This window comes from Esox lucius, chromosome 4 (assembly GCF_011004845.1).
Source record: "Esox lucius isolate fEsoLuc1 chromosome 4, fEsoLuc1.pri, whole genome shotgun sequence".
In the NCBI taxonomy this organism is placed as follows: Eukaryota; Metazoa; Chordata; class Actinopteri; order Esociformes; family Esocidae; genus Esox; species Esox lucius.
The window spans coordinates 28,959,697-28,979,125 of record NC_047572.1 but is presented as its reverse complement, the minus strand read 5'-3'; the positions used below and the strand labels follow the sequence as shown (position 1 = coordinate 28,979,125).

Sequence of the window (19,429 nt, the reverse complement as noted above, 5' to 3'; positions counted from 1 at the left end):
GAGATGGGGGCGGGGGGAGGGCAAGCTGCCATTAGTTGAAGGTAAGGACCGAGGTTAAAGAGTACAAGGCGAACATTTCCGGATTTTATAAACAGAGCCCCCAAATAAACTTCACATACTGGTCCAGCAATATTTATGTAGCCTGTCCTGAAATTCCAAAAGTGTCTTTAAAAGGACAAGGGAGTCAGGAAAAGCACTTTATATGGATGGCTGCCTCTATAAACACACATCTAGCATTTAGTACTGTTTATCTCATTCATGTCTTTGTTGCAGAATTTATGTCAAACACAATACTTGCCTCATTTTTTTCTGTCACCTACCCCGACCCATTCCTCTGCAATAAAGTTATCCCCATTCCAAAAAATGAACTCCAGAACTCCACACCAAGGACATGGCCTGGGTGAAAGAATTCCAACCTTTAGATCTACAAGATCTAGAGTTATAAACAATTATAATTATAGCACATTACCACTATATCAACCGCAGCATACATACAGTGCATTTATCTTAAACATGAATGTAGATTAAAAACATTATAGAGTACTGAGGTTGCTACCAGGCTTCCCATTCAACTCCATTTTCCAAAGGGCTTCCCCTGTTTAGAAGGCTTTGTAAACAGCAGAACCGGATGTGGCACACTGTAATTTACACTGTTTGGACTGAGGAAACGAGTCCTCGGCCACCGTGAGGATCGGTCCACCATCACTTCGAAAAAACACAAAGCCCCTGGAGAGACGGAGGCTCGATTCAGACTGACAGCTCATTCAAAAGAGCGGGAAACACCTAGGTGTGACCAAGCATGTATATAACATTAAGATTAACCACAACTTTTAGTTCAATATGCCACCTTTCGGTTTGGTTATTATTCATGGTTCCTACCTGAATCTTAAGCTAAATGCCTTTAGTTATTTCTCCCTGGATATTTTGCTAAATGTGAATGAAGAAAGTGTCTGTGTATAGTTCCACTAGAGGGTCCTATTGAGTGAAACAGAATACACGAAGAAGCAATGAATCTCTGAATTAATACTGGCCATTAATTTAGAAACCCAGCGGTCAATCCAATAACAGACATATATTCCATGGAGATATAAAATATCTGAAAACAGCATTTAACCTTTAAAACTGTTGATAAGGTTGATTTAATCTGAGACCTGGACGTAAACAACGAAGAAATCGAGCTAAAGAAAAAGCATTTCCTGTTAACCCAACACAGCCACACAAAGAGCCCGCCTCGAGTGAGAAAGAAAGACCAAGCCATAGAGAGAAATAGAGAGACCGAGACGTTCGCCCGAGAAGAAGAGCGATGCCCACATCAAGGAAGGTTTGGGGGCACCATTGTAGTGGGGAAAGGATGTCATCAGGCCCCTACCCCGTCCTGGAAGAAGGGGGGTAGCAGCTGGTCAGGTCTTGTGCGTGACGCCCTCTCAGCCCCCCCCCCCCCTCCACAGGAAGTGGGGCTGCAGTGAGGCACGTTCCCTGGTGGAAGGTGATTGTTTAGCGGACAGGGAACTGGGGGAAACAACAGGGCTTATTCAAATGTTTCCATGACTGTGTGTTGTTGTTGTTGTTGCCGGCAGCGACGGAGGAAAAAACACAGATCAGCAAGGCAACGCAGGGACGTGACCCATGAGGCCGGAGTGTCCCTTAACTCAACCACGCGAAAACACAGGGGCCGCAGTGGATCCCAACCAGGGTTCTTCGGACGGTTAGCGGTACTTATTCACATGGGGTCCTTGGGAAGCCTTGGGAAATCCCAGGTATCTACAGTTCTTTTCAAGTTGAGTTCAGTGAGGCCATCTGCAGTTGCCAAGTTTGAAAAAGGTTGGGACGACTCTGTGGCCTTTGTGGCGATACATGCGAGAACAGTGATTTTTAACAACTTTGCTGATAGTGAGGAACAAATTCAACAGGGTCCCATTACCGCAGTCAGACTCCAGGTTTAGTCAGATGTTCTCCTGCTACCGACCAGGGCCTGATCAGCCCGGTTGTGGCCCAGAGAGGGCCCACTTAGCAGGACCCGGAGGCCCACCAAGGCAGCAAAATGCTAAACTGACCCAGAAGCCCAGAATCTAACAACATGCGCAGTACAGAGTGTCCAGTTAGCAAAGGGCAGGGGGTGCAAAACAACGGACATCAGAAGTCTACATGTGCTTATTACAAAAATGCAGCTTTTGTTCTTGTAACCAACAACATTTAGGTGAAAAACAAATATATATAAGAAATTATATATATATACACACACACACACACACAACTGTCAATGACCTTGATGCATGTGTGCACACCCTTGTTCTTGGGGCTTGTAAATGTGTTGAAATTTAATTAATCACATTCCAATTCATGTAGGAAGATAATTTGCAGAGAAGGAAGCCGCAGTCATTACCTGAATATTGAAGATTAATAATTAATTTTTTATGGAGATTGGCCTAGATCCTTATTCTGCGTGCTGGAAAACACACTGCTGGAACCAATAATAACAATGACTGTCAAAGATATATGAAACACAGAGTTCGCCTACAGGCTAGGATAGTATATTTCAACAGCATTTCCTGACATCCCAGCTCTATGTCTGAATGTCGACACAATTTTTGGAAAACACCACAGATGAGGGAGGTGGGGGAGTTGCAAAAACCCATTGGTAATGGGTTAACGTAAATGATCCTGGATATGATCTACCATTATGTATTTGTATTGATGCAGTTGAGAGGAGATTGGTTGGGGTAAACATTTTCCAAGGTTCACTGGAGACATAGTTTTCCTGCGGAGTACGTGTAAAAGGCTATGGGTTTATCTGGTGCTTTGGTTTCGGGATTGAAGTGGGGGGGGGGGGGCTCTACCCTCCAAGGGTTTTCTCTGAAAACACTGGCAGTCACGTCTGGCTTCTGCAGATGGTAAATCATGCTCATCGCCAGAGTGCTTCCGCAAGCCGAGTTAGTAGCTCTTCTCAGCTGGAAATGCAATACGCCACGTCCCCGGGACCACCCAGGAGACACTGAAGGTCATGCAAACCACACACACACACACACACACACACACACACACACACAACACACAACACCGTGACTTCTACCCACCGGCCACAGAAACACCCCAACATCCTGTTATCCTGACAATGTTTACCGGTTCGGGGGATTGGATTGCAGGGGGAAGGCTGTGTGGGCTCAGAGGAATTTCACAGCAAGTAAATGGTTTAGGTTTTTACTTTAAAGAGGTTTTCTCAATGGGATTCAAAAGCCAAAGCCCACATCCTTTAATTCAGTAGAGTCTCAGGGAGTTGGGTTGCTGGGCCATTTGGAGGCCGCCCAGTGATACAGATAGAGATAGAGATGCAAAAATATTGAATGGCGGGAAACCTGGCATCCACAGCGTTACGAGCTATAGTGTCTATGGACGAAATTATACGCCCCCATTGCACATTGTCAACTCAGCCCCTCAGAGTCTCTGGGATTTAAATCAAGACCCCCCCCCCCCCCACCTACTGAATATTCCACACTAATGCAATTCTTTATTCTCTTCATTATTGATGTTCTCATAATTATTCATTTCTTATTAAATGTATTTTATATTTAAAAAAAAAGAATCAAATATCATCATCGAATAACTCTCCCTCCCCCTGTGTGAATATTTGGTGGAAGCATCTTTGGCAGCAATTACAGCTGTGAGTCTATGGGGATGGAAGTCAATCAACCGTGCACACCTAGATTTGACAAAATGTGACGATTCATCTACACAAAACTCTGTCCGGTTGAATGGGGAGCCAGATTTTTCCGGTGCTTGTAATATTGTGGTCTCACACACACTTTGACCAGTCTTGCTCATTGAAGCCTGTTTCACTGTCATTGATATTGGCGCTCCTTAGTAGCCGCTCTCTGACTTGCCCGGCCATCCGGTTAGAAAGGACGGCCTGTTGGTACCATACACACAACAAACGTCTTGACCAGGCTCAAAGGGATATTCACGGGCTGTGGAACCATTTCATACCCAACATAGGGATCCTACAGAAACCGCCGCCTTCTTCCAGAAATTGTGTGAATCACAACAACTGGAAAACAGGTGGAACACAAATTAACTTAGGGAGTAATTTTGAAGGAAATTGGTTAGTGTGCAAAATGGTAGAGCACTAAGTAACTGACAACAAAATGTTGGAAAGTTCTCAGTTCCCTTGAGAAAGCCTCAGAAGAGAGTGAACCCATCAAGGCAGTAAATCACCACGGATGATGTTCTTTTGCACATAGAAAATCATACCCAATGATTCCCTTTTTTTCTGCATCTTAAACCGGACTTCTTTCAGATTAAAATTGTAATACAAATGACCGTCATCACTCCAATTAGGAAATACTGTGCATGGCGGGGGAACACATTCACCGCCCAATATGTCTGGGAAACTTGGGCTTAACAAATAAGTTGCAAATGAGTTGTAAACCAACTGACGATTCAGACACAGACCAACAAACGAGTGTCTGAATCTCAAATCGCATACAATGCATACTATACAGTATGCCAGATTAGGACGCCAGAAGATTAGTATGTCCCAAACCATAGTACACTGTAAATAGTTTGCCAAAAGTTCCCAGATGGTCTACTATTTCTGGTGGATTTTCTGGTGAAGTATGCATCCGTGCATGCTTTTTGGTGTAATCCAGACCACAACGCTTTGCGCAGTAAAAGACTTGTGGTTTGCACAATTCTCTCGTCTTTTCATTTGTCGAAAAAATCAGTAATCGTCACATATATTGATAGTTATTGCATCAATGTCATTCACCTGTGAAAGAAAAACTAACGTTGTTAGTTGAAAGTAAATAACTTTGGCAGTGTAAAGTTCCTCTACAGTCTCCTTAGCTTGAGCTCAATTCTTATGACTTCCAAGTAGTAAGTATTACTGGTTTATAAGCTATTAAAAGCATCGACGCTAGGTAGTGGAAGTAAATGATTCATAAAAAATGCCAGTCAATTTAACACAATGGCCGGCATTACTCACCCGACTCCTTGCAGACGGCGGTCAAATCCGCACCGACGTAGCCATGAGCCGCATCCGCTAGCTGGGTTAGCTCCTCAGCGGTCACCCTACAGGGCACAGAGGCCAGCAGCTTCTGTAGGATGTCGGCTCGCTCAGCGGCGCTTGGCACACCCACCTGGAACCGTACACACTAGTTCAGCAGGTTTACAGGGTATCAGTGAGCTAATCCTGATGGAAACATTGGCCAGGGCTGTTAAAGACGCAGTCAGGAACTTTTGTGTAACAAAAAAGTCTGGGCTGTTTGTGTAACACTTTGTTTATATGTGCATAATCTATATGTCGACTCACTATCGTACTCAGCTAACTATGAAATTCCCAGTTGGAAAGTGACCAGTTCTAATGACATGGGTCAAAAACCGTCACATCAAGACACTTTTGTGAATCCGGTTTTGTTCGATACCGCCACTTCTACAACCAGTGGCCAGAAATTCCAGAAAGCATCTTAAAATAAAATCAGTTACAACAACTAAGAACTCAGTAGGGTCATTAAAAAGAGGTTTCAATTTCGGACTATTGATGATTCTGCTTTCAATGTCATCTGAGCAGCAAAGGAAACCTTCCTAGAATAATTCCCTGAGCCAGCAAGCCAAAAATAACAATCTCTTTGCTTCTATCCCCCCACAGTCGAGCAGTTAACCCTAATTGCATCCCAGGTTATTGCTGTAAATTATGTGTTTTTACTCATCCTACCAAAACTTTTTTTTCTTTTCCAAATTAAACGGAGAAAAAACCCATGGCTAAGCTGAACTGCCCACCTCTAGCTCCTTGTCAAAACGTCCCGGTCGGCGGAGCGCCGGATCCAGAGCGTGGGGCCGGTTGGTGGCTCCTAAGACCAGCAGCTGACCTGAGTGGCCCTCCTGGAGGAAGACACACAGATTCCATCGGCATGACGATCAATAGGTGAGACATCAATGTGAATGAGCATGCTGGGATTTTAACACGAAGGTACCAGAGATATTGGTAGTCATAGATCACAGCTTTTAGTCTTGATAACCCCCGACACTAGAAGGGCACAGAAAATAGAGGACAATAACAGACCGTAAGGCAGGAGGAATTACCACATAAATGACTGGTTTACCTCTTCGGGAACTATCAGGGATTTTGTGGCAATGCAGTAAAATCTGCTGATGCAAAAGCTAACGGTAATAACAGAGTTCTGTGTTCTAGTTTAACCACTTCTGCATTTAATATCAGCTACGATCCAGGCTGTGAAACATAAAGCTATTTCCAATACCAAGGAACCAGCAGCGAAGCTGGTTGTGCCACTTTGCCCTTGCTTGATGACCTTGGGCTACACAACTGGCCTTAACGGGCAGCCTGGAGAACAGACAGTAGTCAGAAGAGTGGCTGCTTCTGCACACCGTGGACCTGAGCTGGGTAGACGCACTTGGTGATGACACGAAGCCAGTTTGGCGCTTCATTGCGACCGGCAGCAATGGGTTTCCCAGGCCCCCGGTGCTCTCAAAGGAGGTGGATAATGGTTGTCAGGTCGTCCCCATTGTGGGTCCTGGGCTCTCTAGTTCTCGTGAGCCTGATTCGCTGACAGAACACTCGAGACTCGGCCGACGCAGACCATGTCTGAAGGATGTCCAGGAGGTTTCGGATTGCAGTCCATGTCCAAAGTTAATGTGTTTGGGAAATCAAAGTACAAGTGGTGAGGCTGGGCGAATGCTTTAACGGTACTCACCGAACCAATCCCATCCATAAGGGTGAGGAGAGTGGCCACGACGCGCTTCTCCACCTCGTTAAGAGCCCCTTCCCGTTTGGGACACAGAGCGTCCAACTCATCAATAAAGATGATTGCGGGTTGCCTATGAACACAAAACACATGTTTTATTATTTAGGGAAAAGGCGAGCACAAATACGGGCCACTTGTTTATAATATTTACCTTTGAGAGGCTTCTGAGAATATCTGCCTGAGCCTCGCCTCCGTTTCACCGTAAAATCTGCAAAGATACAGTTGACACAAAAACAAGAAAAGTAACTTCGCTATGGCTGTTTAAGCATTACTACCAAGTAATATATGATCTTTAACTTATACTCTGTAATCTCCAGCCACATTTCATTATGTAGGACAGTATAATACGACCATACTTGCTCATGATTTCAGGACCGTTGATTACAGTCATGTGTGCTCCAACTTCATGGGCTATGGCTCGTCCAATCATAGTCTTTCCTGTTCCTGGGGGACCATAAAGCAAAACTCCCCTAGGAGGTGTGATACCTGTATAAAAAAAAAAAAATGAATGAAACATTACATAAGAATTGGTCTAATTATTTGTGCTCAGAACACCACCTTTAAAGGAAAAACTTATTTCTGTGTACCGTAGTTGGAGAACAGTTCTGGGTGCTTAAGAGGCAGTTCGATGGTCTCTCTGATGACCTGTAACTGGCTGCTGAGGCCCCCAATCATACTGTATGTGACCTTGGACCTCTGGGCTGCTGTTTCCTCTTCCTCCTGGGCTTCTTTTTGCCTGTCTCTGAACATCACCTTAGTTGAGGTTGAGATGCAGTAGAAAGTGTCAGTGCCCAGTGTTCCACCAGGGGGAGTGGTGAGCCGTTGGTCGGTGTCAGTCTCCTCAGGGCTGAGGGCAGTCCTCTCCCCAATCTCCAGACTGAGGCTTCCCTCCTCAGGTCCAGTGTGACTCAGGGGATTGCATTGGGGCGTGGTGGGGACACTGGGGCCACGAAGGACCCGGCAGGGGGTGCTGGCTGTAGGACCAGGTCCCCCCGGGTCCCCTGTCTGCTCCTCCATGGTCAGGAGGCTAAGCTGCATGGACAGGTCCATGGAGGTAAGGCCCAGGGCAGAGGAGGAGCCCAGCGCAGAGTTTGACAGGGAGGCCTCCTCCGCTTCAGTATTCAGTAGCGACATTGGCAGGGGTCTCTCCAGGGAAAGGCCGTTCACCCCTGTCACCCGCTCCACGCGCAGACTGCACGTTCGCCCAAAGTATGTCAGGAACAGGGGGTTTCCGGGGAGAAGAACCTTTCCATCTGAAACATTAGCGTACGGACACACTGATACCTTACTGTATGAACGGAATGTTAGGCAACGCGGTAGTTTGCATAGGAAGATACATGTCACATGCTTGGAAATGAATTCCCATGGAAATAAAATTTGCTTACCAAATGCCCGGAGAAAGAAGTTACTGAATTCCTCTGTACTGAGCAAATCATCCTTTTGTCTGCATTTACAAATTGAAAGAAAACAATACTTAATTATGCAATTGCTGTAACTGTTTTGGAGAGTTGACTGTAAAACTGTTGTTTCCAGTGCTTCACCAGCAGATGGCAATATTAACCTATTTATAGAAAATAATCGTCTGAAAGCAAGGTAACGTTTTGCCTTTGGTCTGCCATGGGCGACAATAGGTCTTTTTTAAACTGGTTTGAAATATCTTTGACCATTGCGAAAGCTAATTAGGTGTACAAAAAGTCCCTTATGATGAAGATGTACTTCATATTCAATGTACCAATGAATGACAGACTTATACATAGTAAAAAGCTGATGTCGTTTTTTTTAAATGTAGCCTTAGCACAAATTATTTACCTGGTAGAGAGCAGCACCTCTGCTGCCTGGAGCACAGGCCCTGTCAGGGGGTGAACGGTAACTTCATCGCCAGGCTTCACTCTCAGGCTGTTCTGAGAACCTTTCAGTAGGCCAACTTTACCTCCGGGGAAAGATGCTGCAGGCCAGGCCAAACACACCTGTAAAAAAAAAAATCACACCATAGACAGTTGGCATGGGAAAGACCTGACAGCCAGTATCGCTAACATGATTTAATAAATTGATTGCCTCGGTGTCAACTGCTGATATTGTCTTTCTCCGTGACGCTGAAACAAAACACCTGGTCGACCTACCTCTTGTTGCCCAGTGTTGCTCGACAATAAGACTGGCCTTCCGATGGCCATGCCTGCAGACTTCATTGCATTAATGCTTAGCTGGACAAGAAATACCTTGCATCTTTTGGGAACCTTATCGTCGGCTGCAAAGGAATGTGTAAACAGAATGTTAGGATTTTTTTTGCACTGACAACTTGTGGGGTATATCATGCCTGAATGAAGGTTACATGACAGAAGATATGTACCGCACATTCGCCGAATGATGTGTAGCCCTGCGCATATCAGCATCACAGAAGGTAACTGTATTTTCTATACACTCAGAACATGTTATTTAGTGTGTGATAGCTAACGTCACCTTTCTCAACGAAATCAATGACTGTAAATGTGTGGATGGGTTTCCTGCTGCCTCCCTCCTCGTGCCCGGCGCTATGCAAGATAGCGTTAGGTGAGTCAGCGGAACCATCTCCCGGCCCGTTTGACTTGTCACTTTCATTTACTTTCCTAACTTTGCTCTTGTTTTTCTTAGAAGACATTTCGGTAATTCTTCTTACAGTAGGAAACAGAACTTCCAGCCTGACAGCACACTGTGGCAGTAGCCGCTCAGAGAACAGCACCAGCATTGGCTGAAACAGAGATAAACTTCCTGGTTAAAGTTCAATCCCACCTCTTTTACCGTAAGCCTTGTATTGACATGACGTTAAAATCCGCTTTCCTGCTCTTTTTTATAATTATGCGCAAAAACAGATTATTTATTAAAAAGTATACATTTATATTAAAACAATTCAATAGCGTACTGCAGCATGCTTACACTTGTTAGCAATTTGCTACATGTTATCACACGTTACATGTGACAATGATGGTCAAAATGAACGTGAAGAAGTACAGTATTACGGTATTTTTTTATGTAACCGGCAAGTAAAGTCCAATTTCAGGGACGCTCAAAATGCGTGTTATTTATAACATGGCATCGCTTAGTCACAAACTACAAACTATTTTAAGAAACGCGCTTTCAAATAAAACTAGTTTCGCCCATACAACGTTTTTTCGAGCATTCACGTGGTCAGCCAGCCGGTTACAACTACAAACGACACAGGGGACAAATGCCAATGTTTTGATTGGGGACGTGGACAGATTCGGCGGAGTAACAGTGAACCTCGTTGAAAGTGATTTCACGTCGGACATCAGCGAAGGAGTATTTTGTAATCTACTGCGAGGTTAGTGTTTAGACGCTGTATGACACTAGCAGATCTTTGAACTTCTGGGATAGGTATCACTCAACTAACCACTTCATATTTGCTGGATACCGGGGACTGATTCATAATCTATAAATATCACATAATTATAACTATGCATGATACAAGGTGATTTGTTTCCTGCAGTCGTTTTTATCCCTTTTGAAAGACTGATGAACAAGCTAAAACGAACTAAATTAACAACTATTTGATAATAACATCAAAATGTTGAAGATTGTTTAGTTACCATGTATAATACAAATATTTTATCTGCAATTACATTTTGTACATTATTTATGTGTTTTTTGTGTTGTCCTGTTGTCTTGCCAGTATATACCATTGGTGATGACGTCATTAAATATGAGCATACCTGGCTAAATAACAGTGAAATAAATAGTCTGTGGTAAACACACTATTAACATATTTTCAAGAGAAGTCCAAAGCTTAGCAAAATACCACCAGAGACCAGTTAGGTGCAGTAAACCGACACAAGGTCAGGGTGTAAAGCAGCTATTCAAATCTGGACCTCTGAGCAAGCTCCACTAATTTTTTCCCCACCCTCTAAATGGGGACTACGTAGAGCTGGGACACCAGGTGGGTGCCATTAATGATGAGGTCGAAACACAAAACCAGCAGTCTCCGTCCCTCATAGGGTAACTTTTTTACACCCCTGGTGAAATGGGATCCAGTTTATTACAAAAGAAGACACTGGCATGGTATCATTAGAGACCCATTAACAGTTGTATATAGCAGGGGTATTTAACTCTTACCCCACAAGGTCCAAAGCCTGCTGGTGTTCTGTTTTTTTTTATTGTACCCACCTGGGTTACTATGTCAAGTCCCTGATTTGAGGGTTACAATGAAAGAAATGGAGTGGAATGGAGGACCAGATTTGAATACCCCTGGTATAGAACACCAAGTTTTCTAGAACTATACCCTAAATAGTTATAAAAGAGCAATTGAATTCAAGATTGTTATGTTGTATTCTAAGAGATGAGCAAAGGCCAGGGGGAAATATGCTCAGCTTCTGTCCTCGGGTTCTCCTTGTTATAATTTATAATTAAAAAGATTTGTTCAAGAATGAATCGAATGCTAGATGTGAATCAAATGCACGTTCTGCTCACTGTATTCTTTGTTAATTTCTTTTACGTAGGTTATGTTTTTGTAACATTGTTTATTGATGTTTTGTATTGTGTCATGTTTCATGTTTTGTATGGACCCCATGAAAATTGGCGGTAGAAAATTGGGATCCTAATAAAATCCTGAAACACGGGCTGTCTCACTGTCTCATCGTTGCCTTGCTTATCAACATCCTGTAGACACTGAGGTAAAACAAATGTGTTGTTATGTCCTTCAGTAAGGCCCTAAACACTAAATGCTCCTTTAATTCGCTCTGGATAAAAGCACAGAAATGTAAATGAAAATACAGGGTTGGGTTTAATGACTTTGAACGGCGCAAGTGCCCGTTTCTTCTTAACATCATAACTATTTTGTAAAAGCTTTTCCATCATCATTATATCCTCAAATTTACTTTAGACAGAGGCAATGTTGTCATTAGCCTGGAAATGACCGGCAATGCATTGGATTTCCATCAGTCTTAGGTGGGTGACATTGTACTGCATGAATTCAGTCAATTAGGTAGCAAATAAAGGATTTCCTACTAATGATTAACAAGTGAATCATGCTTTCAAGTGACAGTAATGTTTCTTGGACCAAATATTAATTAGTAGAATGCTGAATTGGACATCAGTCTTGACTGTTAAAAAAACTATGTGTTAAAAGGAGCAAACTATAAAAAGTTATGTCAGTCATTACAGCTGTCTAACCATGCCACGTCTGACCCCAGGGAACATGACCACCAATTTCTTTTTAAATTTAGACAAATGTTATTTTTGGGCCCAGTTCCTCTTCAAAATCCTTTTTGTATTCTTAATGCAACTTAACCTCATTAAAGAAAAATCTATAATAACACTCTTCTGAATTCAGATTGATTTAGATGGAATTCTAATTCATATTCTAATTAGAGTAAGACTGATACCTTTACTTAGGCATTGGTTGGATTTTCTATATTCCTGGTTGACATCAAGGATTTAATATCTACCCACCACCTCAAGCTTAACCTTGACAGGTCAGAGATTTCTTCTTCCAGTGGAAAGCCTGTCCACTCCGAAGACTATCCATCACAGCTGACAACCCCACAGTTTCCCCCTTACCAGAGTGCAAAGAATCTTGGTTTGCCCCTAGATAAAATCCTGTTCTCCACAAACATCAGGTGACTCTTTCAGGTTAATGCTTTACCTAATCCATATTATTTAGTCCTCACCGAATACAGAAAGTGGCGCATGTAGTTTTCATGTCTCTAGACTACCGCAACACACTGTTGGAAAAGCACCCTGCTTGTGCCTTCAAACCTCACAGCCTGTCTGGTGTTTAAAGTCACCCTGCGTATCCTCACATTCCACAGGCTGCTTGTTGAAGCATCCACTACTAGGCCTTGGTGCTCGTCTGCAGAGCTGCAAGTGGAGCTGCCCCCCTCTACCTGCAAGGCTCAAAACACTACATTCATACCTGAACGCTCTGCCATCTCTGGCCTCTTGGCCATTCCACCCCAAACCAGAAGTCAACTTCCACTCATCCCAAAGCTCTTCTCTGTCCTTTTAACGGCAACAGTTGAACTCTGACATGACAGCGGAGTGCCTGCTAATTTTCATTAAACATTTGAAACCCCTACCTTTAATTAAGTATTTCAAGTCTAGCAATGATTTTATGAGAGCAAGTACACATTGTTGAATGAAGTAGCTATTACTGGATTGTGTGTTTGTCCGAATTCAAAGTGTTAAAATGAATTTGTTCTGGCTGTCTGCTAAATTAATAAAACAGAAGAAAAAAAAAAAACACCATGATGATGAATGACAAATCTAGTCATTGACACACACACTGTTTTATCTTCTTTGTTTTCTTAATTAGATTTTTTTGTCATCGATGTGTCTTTCAGACTCGTTGACTCGATGGAGAACAGAGGGTCGGACAGCAGTCTGGCTTCAAGTGCCAATCTCTTTGAGCCGCTTTGTTGCAGCAGCTTCTGTTCAGGGGTTCACCTACCACCACGCCAATAAGGACCGTGCTATTCTGGCTCTGTGGCTGCCAGACGGACAAAGCAGGTTGCCTGGGTTTGCCACACATCAGGTTGGAGTAGCAGGTAATATAAATGCCTAATGTTGTGACTTACAGTGTATGACAGCTTCCTACTGCTCATCGTCAGGTTCTGGTTCTTTTATAGCTCACAATCAAAATACTTTTTTTCAGGTCTGCTTCGGGTTTCTACAAGTCCTTTTCCACACACGTTTCGCTTGTGTAAAATTAAAGGGAAGGCAAACTTCAGCCAGCTTCTACTGGGCTTTGCTGGATTTCAACTTTGATTAAATGTAGTTAGTTTAAAATCGGGTGTCTGTAAAAGAGAACATTGTAATGGCAGATTTTCAAAATCACTGCCATGGTCAACCAGCAGGTGGCATGCTATCACGTTTATCCCTCCACAAAAGTGTAAGCAAGCATGTCAGAACATGTCTCCGTGAGGATGGGCAAATCATGGTCCAAAGGCATTTTGCCAGCAGTGACTTTGAGTTTTCCATAATTGATTTCTTCCTAAAAAAAAAAAAATAAGACAACCACACAGTGACTCCATTATGTCTGTTCTTTTCATATCTATTATGTCTAACAAACCCAGAGCAAATTTCCTCCATAAGATATTATGGGGTAAAAATTCTTTGATGAATGTACTGAATCAAACATTGGTACTCATGTCCGACTTCTTGTCAATCTCAGGCAGAACATAAGCAAACACACACATCATTCTTGTGTTGTGACTCCCGATCCTGCGGAAGAACAGTCTAGAACACGGCAGCGTCAGTTTTCTAAATTGAAGGGCCTCTCGGGGTGTGTGAAAATAGCTGCGATTTAAATGACAGGATGTCAGTCATTTCAGCTTTTCGTTGAGAGTCGTTTTCAGCAGACTCACGTGTGACTGACAACTGACAATCACCCACTGAGCAAAATATATTTTGAAATAGGTCTCACTCAGTGGTCCGGTGGATATAGAGGCTAATGAGAAACAGGCTGAGCAATGTCAGAATAAACTAATGGCGGGAAACACAATATCGGCATAAGTGCATGTTGTTACTTATTGCAAACAGTGCATTAAATAAACAGTAGGTTCTAAATAGTATTAGTACACAGTATGTCAGTTTAGTAAGCGTTTGGCAAGACGGGCGTCAGACATGGCATGTGTGATTCAGTCCCCAACAGATTTACATGACCCACAATTCGCCCCTGTTGATTACTCGGTTTGCTGCCTCATTCCCAAGCTTACGTACAGAGTCAGCCTTGGCCTTTGGAGGAAACTTTTCTTCCCCTCAAAAAGGCCAACCTAATGATAGCTTCTCAGTCTGGTACCCATGCAATCGCCTGTGATGTGTCCGGTGGTGGCTGGTGGGAATGACATCAATTTCCACGCACAAGGCCAAGTCGGGGATTTGAAGACCCGTCCGTTGCCACACATCTGGGGGATTCATTCAAGAACCGGAGGACGTCCTGGTGAGACAGCAGCCGGAACAAAAAGGGCACATTTCCTTTTCCCCCGGAGCTGTCAACAGGCAAATACTTGGCCTTCTTAGTCACAACCTGTTGAAAAAAGTGGTTGAGATTTAACAAAAAAAGGCTGTGCTTCTGCTAGGCCAAATGAGATGCCAAACACAACCACCCTCTCTGTTTAACTACAGACTATGTCCATGAAGACTGTACTATTTAGAAAGACCTTGATATTTGTCAGTACCTTTACTCGCTTTAGATGATTTATTATTGATAATAAAATACAGTTTTGTCTTGCTTACTTGTAAGGGAATGGATATGCTGTTTTTCTTTTTTTGCCAAAACTGAATACGACTTTTTCCTGTCCATCAAGGTGCTGTCGTTGACGAGTCAAATGGAAAGGTCCTTGTCGTTCAAGACAAAAACAAGGTACTGGACTTTTTCCTCAACAATTTTTGGCAAATAAATTACACTGAATTTATTCGTCTTGTATGAGAAATGTGAACTGGCAATATAGGTACCATGAAACTGTCCGTGCAGGGAAGAAACACGAAACCCCTAAAAGATTTGAAATGTAAAATTGATCTGTCTGACCTCTAGTACCACAGTTTGCCTCCTCATCGTACATCGCATATAATCCCCAGCTGAGACAGAGGTGAATGGTGGTATTTGTTTTTTTTCTCTCCCACTGCTATAAATGGCGGTCATTATGGGTGTTTATTTAGGCAGTTTTCCTGGCGTCTGCTGCCCCTCACTCTGTCTCTCTGGTGAGAGTTATTCTCCACTGACCGACTTTACCTTGACTACTGCTGCAGCAGTCTCACTTAGCATAGCTCCTCACAACATTACGCAACCTCAAGCAAACATTCCTCACCCTTGCTTGTGTACAGTGAATACGCCACACAACATTTCACATACTGCCATAGTATAACGTGTGGCCTCAAGGAATTACATTTTTTTTCTGAATTTGATAGAATGTTTTATGACAGATGAATTCTCTGTCCAGTCACTGTATTGGATGTGACGTGTAATAATTAAACAGTCATGTCATTTTATTTTATTTTAAAAACATTTTATCTATCACAATGTATTCGGATAATGGTAGCAGCGTGGCATGTGTCAGTAAGTCTGTCGTTACTAAACTTACATCACTTGTAAGGGATGTGGAACACAATATGTCTAAGACGCAAGTTATTTTAGGAGACAGACGCGAGCGGTCGATGCTCGGAAAGTGAGAGGAATGTTTTATCTCCTTTCCCTCCTTGTCATTTACTGGAAGAGGGCCTTGTGCCCTCAGTCTGGCCTGTAGCCATTGGCAGATGTTGTCAGGCTAAGCCAATCCAGAGCTTCCCTGGGGTGTGTGTTTCCTGAAAATAACCCCTTTGTGCCATTATCAATGACGTCTGAACCAAGACAACAAAAGTAGTAGAAAGAAATGGTTGCTGGTCATTTGCCATGTTGGAATCTGATGAAATAATAGGTAAATGTACGCAGATGCAGCTATCTGAACCATTTTGGAATTTTGACCTCTTTTTTGTTTTCCCATTACCATACTCTCTCCACATTTATCAAATGCATTATGCTTTGGCTATATCACAATAACAAATGTAGAATGACAGCCACATTAAAAGGGCACAAATTGGTGAACCACAGAGAATATACCCAAGTTGTATATTGATAAAAGATATGTTTATTCTTTAATTTCTGTACCTTGCAAATACACATAGCTTCAAAAAATATACTTTTTAGTTAGGTTTACAAAAGGGAACTTAATTATTCAAAACATTCAAAAAAGATCAAACAAATTAAATACAGAAAAATATGGTTTTATATTAGCAAACTAAAATTATTTGAATTCAAAATGAGAATTACATTAATGTATGTCATAATTTAACCAGCAGCAATCTGTCTTTAAATACATTTTAAGTGGTGAAACTAGACACTAAACGTAATTGCTTAGATCATCTCAAGAATAACAATCACATCAAAATGAATTTTAAAATAATATGTGGAATCCCATTGTTAGATCTGAGTTCATAACATCCGTCCACGCAATTAATCAGTGTGAATGGCGGGTGAATGGTGTGGATGTATGCCACAGCATATAAAGTTGTTACACACTTATTAATTTTGCTTCGGTTCTGTTGGTGGAAATATTTTGCTTGAAATGCCAGGATTGTGGGTATTATTTATGTACGGCCGTACGAAAAAGATACACTCTATTGAAAGGTGCATTGAATAAGAGCGACTGCTTAGTGACTAAAGGTAATTAAAAGTATTGCGTAATTAAGGCCCCATTCACACTATTTCATAGATAAACCAGACGTTGCCTTGTTTGCGTTACATATTTGGACGTTATCTTCGGAGATGCCTCCCAACCAATCACTGCCGTCTATATCTACTGCGTTAACAATTATTTTGTGTAGTCACGTGAGCAGTGACAAACGAGATCTAAACCAGAGGACGTTATCATCGCCCGCGATAAATCGATATAAACCGACATCGACCGACATTTACCAGAAAAGTAAATGATATTACTGGCATAAGTTAACTGGCTAGATTGGTTAGCTACCTATCGATCTTTAAATACTCCGACAAAAATTGCTTGCTTATTAAAGATATTGCCCTAAAATAGATTGACTGAAATTAGACAGGTATTAGCTGAATTTGTGAAAACACATCTCATGTAACAACTTATTAACTCAGCCAAAGGAACTATCTAGCTTTTTGTGGAACATATTTAACCGTATTAGTGCTGCAGTGGTTTGCAGCATGCCTAGCTAGTAATGTTAAAAAAAAAACATTCTCAAAATACATTTCCCACAAGGTCTATGCGCAGCACGCGCATGTTTTGTGCCTACTGCTAATCTCTATTTTACCAGTAAAATCTCTTTGCAAATGGGAATAAATACGGATATTGTACATATGATTTAAATGTCAATCTTAATATGCCATACGTTCTGTGTCTACGTGTTACAAAAAAGACCTGATCAGAATTTGAGAGCTCCATTGTAACTTCAACAACTTCGGGCTATAGGCTATGTTAAAAGTCCCCTCTCAAATTTTTTAAGATATCTGCTAAATATTTTTTGGACCACCAGAACTAATTATAATCAGGACAGGAACTACAGAACATTTTACATTTATTTTAATCCACGAGAGATTAAGTATTTTTAAATCCTGAAAGAAATTTTAAACGGTAATTTTGTAAATTAATTTCAGACAGTAAATGCATGGAAGTTCCCCGGAGGGCTCTCGGATCCAGGAGAAAACATTGGTGAGTGATGCAACCACATTTAATGGGTATTTTCCACTTTTTTATCAATCTGATCTGCACTCCAGTATATATCAAGACGTTTAAATACTTAAAAAAAACACTTTAGATACAAGATGAACTGCTTAAAGGTTCAACTTATTTTTCTTTTTGAAGCAGCTTTTGATACAAAGACGAAGCAGCGTAGCTTGTGTGACTAGAGTTCCGTAGACTTCTCTTTTAACCATTTAATTGTCATTGCATTTTAATGACTTAAACCTATAGTATCACACAGATGTTTGCATAATCATACAATCATTTAGCATGTTTACATTACCAGGTTTCTTCCTCTTCGTTTTTGTCTGTATCTCTATTTAATCCAAGGCACCACAGCGGTGCGGGAGGTCTTTGAGGAAACCGGAGTTCGCTCAGAGTTCAAGTCCCTTCTGAGCATCCGGCAGCAGCACAATCACCCGGGTGCTTTCGGTATGTCCGACATGTACATCGTCTGTCGCCTCAGCCCCCTCACTTACGACATCAACTTCTGCACCCAGGAGTGCCTGCGCTGTGAGTGGCTGGAGCTAACTGAGCTGGCCGAGACTGGTGACACCACTCCTATCACCAGTCGCCTCGCCAAACTCCTTCTTCACGGCCTGAACCAAGGCTTTGACAAGATTGACCTTCCTATGGAGGAGCTGCCGGCTGTATACTCAGGGAGGTTCTACCAGTTGTATCACAGGAAGCTGCCGCAGGCGCATGAACAAAGGCCTGAGGACGAGGTCCATCGACCCTAGCACATCGATTCTAACACACAGTGCTAGTCATAGCGTGGGAATGTTGTTTTATAATACTTCAAGTATTATATACTAATGATTGACTGGAATTAACGTTTATTAACTGTTACAAAGGAGGAAGGTTGTAGCAAATGGTACGCTTTGTTTTTAACACTTTAGGAAATGTTTCACAAATTATAAGATGCACCTAAAGTAGTAAATGTACATAATTTTAGAAGTAACAGACAACTGTTAAGAAATAACTTCCATGACATCTAAGCTCTATAGCTAAACGAGTCATTCATATAAGTTACGATTTCGAGGTGAAATATAATTAAACTGTAGTATTGTACGAGGTTAAGTAGTTTTTCTGCAGTTAATTTGATTTAGAGTTATGAAGCTCACTTTGCCACGCCAATAATAATTCCACTTTGCCAACCCAATGTTCTATTCAATGGTTTTATCAAGTAAACGTCTGGGCATTAAATCCTTAATCTTTTTAAAGCCTTGAACTAGTTAGTGGCATTTCACTTTGAATTTTGACTATCTCTTCAACTAAAAAATAAAGAAAAGTGAACAGAACAGTACACTACAATATTTGAAGCAGCTATAGTCAAACTCACATTATAGTTGAATTGATTGAAATGCCTGCAAATAAAGAACATACAGCATGGTGGTGTCGCTGATGGGAAATATGCTCCATTGTCTTTTTCATTTCTCGTTTGTT

At 42.0% G+C, this 19,429-nt stretch overlaps 2 protein-coding genes across 3 annotated transcripts in view; one reads left to right on the top strand and one right to left on the bottom strand.

The window, feature by feature from the left end:
• spata5 (spermatogenesis associated 5) overlaps positions 1–18,352 on the bottom strand; it is a 92,600-nt gene extending 74,248 nt beyond the window's left edge. The window contains exons 1-12 of one of the 2 annotated variants that reach the window (XM_020045953.3): positions 18,267–18,352; positions 14,463–14,769; positions 9,213–9,480; positions 8,876–9,000; positions 8,565–8,722; positions 8,141–8,199; positions 7,343–8,008; positions 7,112–7,241; positions 6,907–6,963; positions 6,705–6,828; positions 5,773–5,874; positions 4,979–5,132 (exon numbers count right to left, since the gene is read on the bottom strand). In XM_020045953.3, the coding sequence (XP_019901512.2) occupies positions 4,979–5,132; positions 5,773–5,874; positions 6,705–6,828; positions 6,907–6,963; positions 7,112–7,241; positions 7,343–8,008; positions 8,141–8,199; positions 8,565–8,722; positions 8,876–9,000; positions 9,213–9,477 (1,840 nt within the window). In that variant the 5' untranslated portion in view covers positions 9,478–9,480; positions 14,463–14,769; positions 18,267–18,352. Of the gene's footprint in view, positions 1–4,978; positions 5,133–5,772; positions 5,875–6,704; positions 6,829–6,906; positions 6,964–7,111; positions 7,242–7,342; positions 8,009–8,140; positions 8,200–8,564; positions 8,723–8,875; positions 9,001–9,212; positions 9,481–14,462; positions 14,770–18,266 lie in introns of those variants that run through there. The other variant, XM_020045954.2, reaches the window with a different exon arrangement.
• nudt6 (nudix (nucleoside diphosphate linked moiety X)-type motif 6) lies at positions 9,717–19,281 on the top strand. The gene is made up of 5 exons (XM_010900669.4): positions 9,717–10,071; positions 13,085–13,288; positions 15,050–15,105; positions 17,899–17,953; positions 18,314–19,281. Exons 1-5 carry the CDS (start codon positions 9,801–9,803, stop codon positions 18,721–18,723), a joined length of 996 nt encoding a protein of 331 aa, XP_010898971.2. The 5' UTR covers positions 9,717–9,800; the 3' UTR covers positions 18,724–19,281.
• Positions 19,282–19,429: the final 148 nt, after the last annotated feature.